Source organism: Narcine bancroftii, chromosome 3 (genome assembly GCF_036971445.1).
Source record: "Narcine bancroftii isolate sNarBan1 chromosome 3, sNarBan1.hap1, whole genome shotgun sequence".
NCBI lineage: Eukaryota > Metazoa > Chordata > Chondrichthyes > Torpediniformes > Narcinidae > Narcine > Narcine bancroftii.
The window spans coordinates 320,796,047-320,802,046 of record NC_091471.1 but is presented as its reverse complement, the minus strand read 5'-3'; the positions used below and the strand labels follow the sequence as shown (position 1 = coordinate 320,802,046).

The window sequence follows — 6,000 nt, the reverse complement described above, 5'->3', positions numbered from 1 at the left end:
AAAACTCTGTAGCAGATGGATCTGTCTACTGCTTTCAACCCAGGATTCTGAAAACTTTCTTAACTTCGATTGTTGTGGAGTAGGTTTACATAGATCAGACTTCTGCTTTATTGTCATTGTACTTATATTCCTTTTTCCTGCAGGACCACAAGAATTATGACTAATTGGTAATGCAAAAAAAAACTGTACACAGCGTGAACATGTAAACAAGGAACTGTAAATGGATATCAAATGTAAACAAACTGATTGTGCAATACAGAGAGAACAAAAATGAAAATAAAGTGCACAAGTAAGAGTCCTTAAATGAATCCCTAATTTAATTTGTCGTTGAGGAGTCTGATGGTGGAGGGGAAGCACTTGTTCCTGAACCTAGTGGTGTGAGTCTTGTGGCACCTATATCTTTTCTGTTGGCAGTTGGCAGTGTGGATTCTTGATGATTGCTGTTGCTCTCTGATGGGAGGGTTTTGCCTATAATGTCCTGGGCTATTTGACTAGATTTTGGAGGGCTTTACACTCAGGGGTATTGGTGTTTCCATACCAGACTGTGATGCAGCCGGTCAGCACACTTTCCACCACACCTCTGTAGAAATTTGCCAGGGTTTCTGGTGTCTCACCAAACCTTCGCAAACTCCTGAGGAAGTTCCACCCCTCTCCAGGTGAACAAAATTCTTGCTCAGACCACCATGCAACATGACCTCAAATTGTGCACATCTCTGGGGAAAGGTTTCTTAACCCAGTCCGCCCAGTCACCTGTCCACCAGACCACCTTGCCCCCATTCCCTGCCCCATCCACCTTGGCACCCTACCCTCATCCCCCTGCCCCATTTCCTGACCCCCCATCCCCTTGCACTCCTGTCACCCCCACCGTCTTCCTATTCCTCTGCCCCATCCTCCAATCCCATTAACCCCAGTTCACCTTGCCCCCATCCTCCCACTTCGTCAGTGCCCCATCCCGCTGTTCCTGACCACCTTTCCCTGCCCCGTCCCCATTCCTCTGCCCCCTGTCCCAATGACGCCCATTCTCCCTGTCCCCATCCCGACGATGCCCTTTCCCTGTCCCCATCCCAACGATGCCCTTTCCCTGTCCCCATCCCAACGATGCCCTTTCCCCGTCCCCATCCCTCTGACTCCTGTCCCAATGATACCCTTTCCCCGTCCCTATCCCTCTGCCCCTGTCCCCATCCCAAGACCCCCTTTCCCCCAACCCTCTCCCCATCCCAATGACCCCCTTTCCCCATTCCAATGACCCCCTGTCCCCATCCCAATGACCCCCTTTCCCCTGTCCCCATCCCAATGATCCCCTTTACCCTGTCCCCATCCCAATGAGCCCCTTTCCCCATCCCAATGAGCCCCTTTCCCCATCCCAATGAGCCCCTTTCCCCATCCCAATGAGCCCCTTTACCCTGTCCCCATCCCAATGACCCCCTTTACCCTGACCCCATCCCAATGAGCCCCTTTCCCCATCCCAATGAGCCCCTTTCCCCATCCCAATGAGCCCCTTTCCCCATCCCAATGAGCCCCTTTCCCCATCCCAATGAGCCCCTTTCCCCATCCCAATGAGCCCCTTTCCCCATCCCAATGAGCCCCTTTCCCCATCCCAATGAGCCCCTTTCCCCATCCCAATGAGCCCCTTTCCCCATCCCAATGAGCCCCTTTCCCCATCCCAATGAGCCCCTTTCCCCATCCCAATGACCCCCTTTCCCCATCCCAATGACCCCATTTCCCCTGTCTCCATCCCAATGACCCCCTTTCCCCATCCCAATGACCCCCTTTCCCCTGTCTCCATCCCAATGACCCCCTTTCCCCTGTCCCCATCCTAATGACCCCCTTTCCCCTGTCCCCATCCCAATGACCTCCTTTGCCCCTTGTCCCCATCCTTCGGCCCTCTGCCCCAACGACACCCTTTCCTCACCCCCCCCGCCCCTGTTCCCGATTCCCACCACCACTGTCCCCGACCCACCTGATACCCGATTCCCCTCCCCTGTCCTCAACCCCACTGACCCCTGTCCCCACCGCTCCTGTCTCCACCGCCCCTGTCTCCGACCCCCTCATTCTCGCGTTGGCAACGATCACATCGCCATGCAGTTGGAAAAGCTGCAGGAGGACCTAACCCGGTCCCGGGGTCCCGCCTCCGTCACTATGCCAACCCGAAATATCCGCCAATAAAAGCAACCTGGACGAACCAATCCAGGGAGCGCATCATTTACGCCAATTGATGGCGGCGTCAGGGCGACGTGTAACGTGACGTCAACACGAATGGTAGCTGGTGCAGTGGGGTGCGCGTTTACGGCGCGTCGGTGGTGGGTGGAGGGGAGGGTGGGATGGGGAAGGGAAGAGAAGAGTTTGGGGGAGGGCTAGGGTGGTGGGGTTGGCGGATGGTGGGGATCCCCGTCCTACAGGGCCCTTCTCAAATCAGGGAGAGTCCACGCCTCCTGGTGTGGGAAGGTCACAACTGCCTCTCCTCCTCTCCTTTCCTTCCCGCCCCCCCCCTCCCCCTGCCCCATCACCCTTTCCCACGCCTCCCCTCATCGGGTAATTCTCTTCCCCTCTCCTCTCCCCTTCCCCACTCATCACTTCTTCCCCTCCCCCTTTCTTTGGGTGCTGCGAGACCTGCTGAGTTTCTCCAGCATGTTTGTGCACTGTCACGGAGCTACGTGCAAAATTTTACATTTGCAAAATCTAAAGTCGTTTGGAAATGCATCACTACCATAAGAAATGTTAAATCACATCACTGACAAAATAGTCAGGACGTTTGTGAATTTAATGATGAAAAATCTTCACATGATTTTTGAAGCATATCACTCTTGTTAATCATCTTTTTTGAAAACTTTATTTATGATTTTCCAAACTCAAATAATTATCAACATTATCAATCTCAATGTTAAGAGTATCAGCATTTCAACAGCTTAAAATGATCAATTCTATACAAGGTTTTCTGCAGAGTATTCCCCCCCCCCCCCCAGCTGATCCAGAGACAGCTAATAAAATCAGAAATCTAATTGTGACCAGAAGACCTCTTCGAAAGGGTGGTTGAGAAATAAACTTTGGAGAGGATAATGAAATAACTTGCCTGCTTTTTGGAATTGTGAATACATTTCTGGGAGTTTGGGTAATCTGCTTGGTATAATACTGGTGCAATCTTTTCTACTTCCACAGAATGAGAATCCAATGGCTACCAACCACTCCTTCACAGGGTCTGATGACACAGCAGACGAAGCTGTCCGTTCCACGTGTGACGATGCTACTATTTGTAAGAGGTAGGAATGTCAATGCTGCAGGAGGACTGGGACACTGTTTGAAAATTTGAAGTACGGAATATACTGCCCATCCCAGATGAATAGGAGGTGATTCACCTTTGGCACAGAGTGATTTTCAAAGGTGTCACTTGATGATGATTGGCTCCTCTGAGGAGCCTCAGCAACAACTAGCTGGCCCCGTGAAGGGGAGGGAGCTCATTCTGACTACAATGTTCAGTGGGAGAAAAAGATGTAAAAGATAAATAGTCTCGATTAAGTTGCTAAACTATTGCTGGCATTGTCAGATTTGACATTTAGGATGGCTAATTTAAATTCAAATACGTGGGATGCAAACATTCCCCAAGCCCACTGATTCCCAGGGTTGTTCTGACTGCACTTCCTGTGTGAATCATCTATTCTTGTACTTTTTCAATTAATTTTCATGATGCCATATTCTTCACAAGTGCTGTGTTCAACTTTCTTAAACTGGGAAACCATTCTGTCATGATTAACACTGTGCTTGTCCTGTTCCATTTCCTCTTTGCTTCCTCCTTTCTTATCAGGACCCCAAATTCATTCAACGTGCAACACCCGTTTTGTCCAATTTAGTAGATTGATACAAGATTCCTTTATTATCATGTAATAAAAACTGTAATATTTACATGGAATTTGATTTGCCATCTGCAGAAATTGGCTGAAGTGCCTCTTGCATTCAGAGAAAGAGAAGCAAAAGAGAGTCCCCTCAAGGTCCCCAAGTGTACCTGTATTCACTTCTAGCACTGTTGCAGCCTCCGCATCCACACAAAATCCAGTCCAAACCATTGGCAGCCCGAGCTCCAGATCCAAACCTCTGATACATTCTTCTATTGTGATGCAGATCCACCAATACCCCAGGCACCCGCCACTCTGTGTAAAATATTTGCCCCACGTATCTCCTTAAGTTTTCTCCTCCTCACCTTAAGCACATATCCTCTAGTGCAGGGTTTCCCTAACAGGGTACCATGGAAAGGCATAGGGGCTCCAGGGAAGAAATGACAGGGAGTAACAGTCTACCTGTTTTTCTTAAAATCACTATTACCTCAATTCAATTGTCTTCAATTTGTTGCTGGGACTGCAGCAAACAGTGCACTCCATCCTAAGAAAACAATGACATCATATAGAGCTCATCCATCTCTAGCTCACTAACTCAATTTGTTTGGAGCTGCAGGTAGATATACTTCTTTCAGGGACATGTGCTATTCCAGGTCTCATGCAAGAAAATATTACTGCCATGGCTGCCATTCCCAGTGCTCAGACTGTACAATAAGTAAAGATCTTTCCTGAACTCACCTGCTCTTACCTGTTCCTTTTCCCTAGACGGCCGCTGTCACCTGCACCACCTCTGCTCACTGAAACATCTTGAGTCCCACTCTTACACTGGCCTCTCCTACAGTGGTCGCTCCACTTGAGCCTTTCCTTTTGTTGGCTACAGTTAATTAGGAAATAATGAACTAAAACCTATCTTTCCTAGTGCTTTTCAGTGGCCCCACTCTCGCTCTCATCACTGCTCTGCTGATTTCTGCTATTGGCCAAGGGCAGATGGCCAGTATAATAAAGCCAGGAAGGACAGGGGGTGGAGTTGGGGAGGTTGACAGGGGACAGTGGGGATTGGAGAACCAGGGAGGGGTGCAAGGTGATGGACAGAGACAGTTGAATGACAGATACCAGAGCGGCAAGAGAAATACTGAGTCAAACAGTGGGAGAAGAGGTAATGTGGAGACAAAGGTTACAGGTACTACCATCTGAGGGGAAAGGCGGAGAACATATGGGGCCAGATGAGATGACATGGAAATCTTGTTGATGATGCATGGGTGGAAGAGGATTGTGATAGTATGGGATCCTATCGCCACTGTATATTGGCCAATCTCCAGGCCCTGAGGTTACTGGGTAGAGCACGTGTGTGCACTGACAAAACTGCAGCTGGGATCACTGACAATCCTTTATCCAGATATCTAAAATCCGGAAAACTCCAAAATCCAGCAAGTGGGGAGAGAGATGGGATTGCGAGTCGGGCGGGGTGGGGGGGGGGAAGACCGGCAGTGCGAGTTGGGCGGGCGAAGGGGGGAGACCAGCAGCGCATGTCGGGAGGGGGAGACCAGCAGCGCGAGTCGGGATGGGGAGACAGGCAGCGCGAGTCGGGCGGGCAAGGTGGGGGAAGACCGGCAGCGCGAGTCAGGCAGGCAAGATGGGGGGGAGACCAGCAGCATGAGTCAGGTAGGCGAGGTGGGGGAGACCAGCAGCGCAAGTCGGGCGGGCGGGCGGGGGGCGGGGGACTGGCAGCGCGGAGCGGGCAAGGGAGAAGGAGTCCGGCAGCACGGGGCTGGCGGGCGAGAGGGAGACTGGCAGTGCTGCAGTGGGGGAGGGGAGACCAGCAGCGTGACTGGTGGGGGTGGATACGGCAGCGCAACTGGAAGGGGGTGGTGGTGGATATGGCAGCACAATTTGGGTGGGCTTAAATTTGGCTATCTGAAATACGGAAAAATCCGAAATTCGGAATGCACTGTCCCGCAAGGGTTCCAGATTAAGGATTGTGTTACCTGTAATTTGCATATAGCAATAGTGATTGGCTGAGAGCCGTAGCCATACCTACTGGCAGGTCATAAAGGGCTGCACCTAACCAGACCCAGGTCAGTCTGGACTGGTTGACCTTGATGTACTACGTTCCAGTCTTTTCTTAATAAAAACCTTGGTTTGAGTCAACAAGTCTTTGAGTCATTCGACGCGC

At 50.8% G+C, this 6,000-nt stretch overlaps 1 protein-coding gene across 4 annotated transcripts in view; it reads left to right on the top strand.

Annotated features, from left to right (window-relative positions):
* The first annotated feature begins 2,193 nt into the window (after positions 1-2,193).
* lcmt1 (leucine carboxyl methyltransferase 1) overlaps positions 2,194-6,000 on the top strand; it is a 111,552-nt gene continuing 107,745 nt past the window's right edge. For 2 of the 4 annotated variants that reach the window (XM_069928967.1, XM_069928966.1), the window contains exons 1-2: positions 2,253-2,276; positions 3,157-3,257. In XM_069928967.1, coding sequence (XP_069785068.1) covers positions 2,257-2,276; positions 3,157-3,257 — 121 coding nt within the window. In that variant the 5' untranslated portion in view covers positions 2,253-2,256. Of the gene's footprint in view, positions 2,277-3,156; positions 3,258-6,000 lie in introns of all 4 variants that reach the window. The other 2 variants (XM_069928968.1, XM_069928965.1) reach the window with 2 other exon arrangements.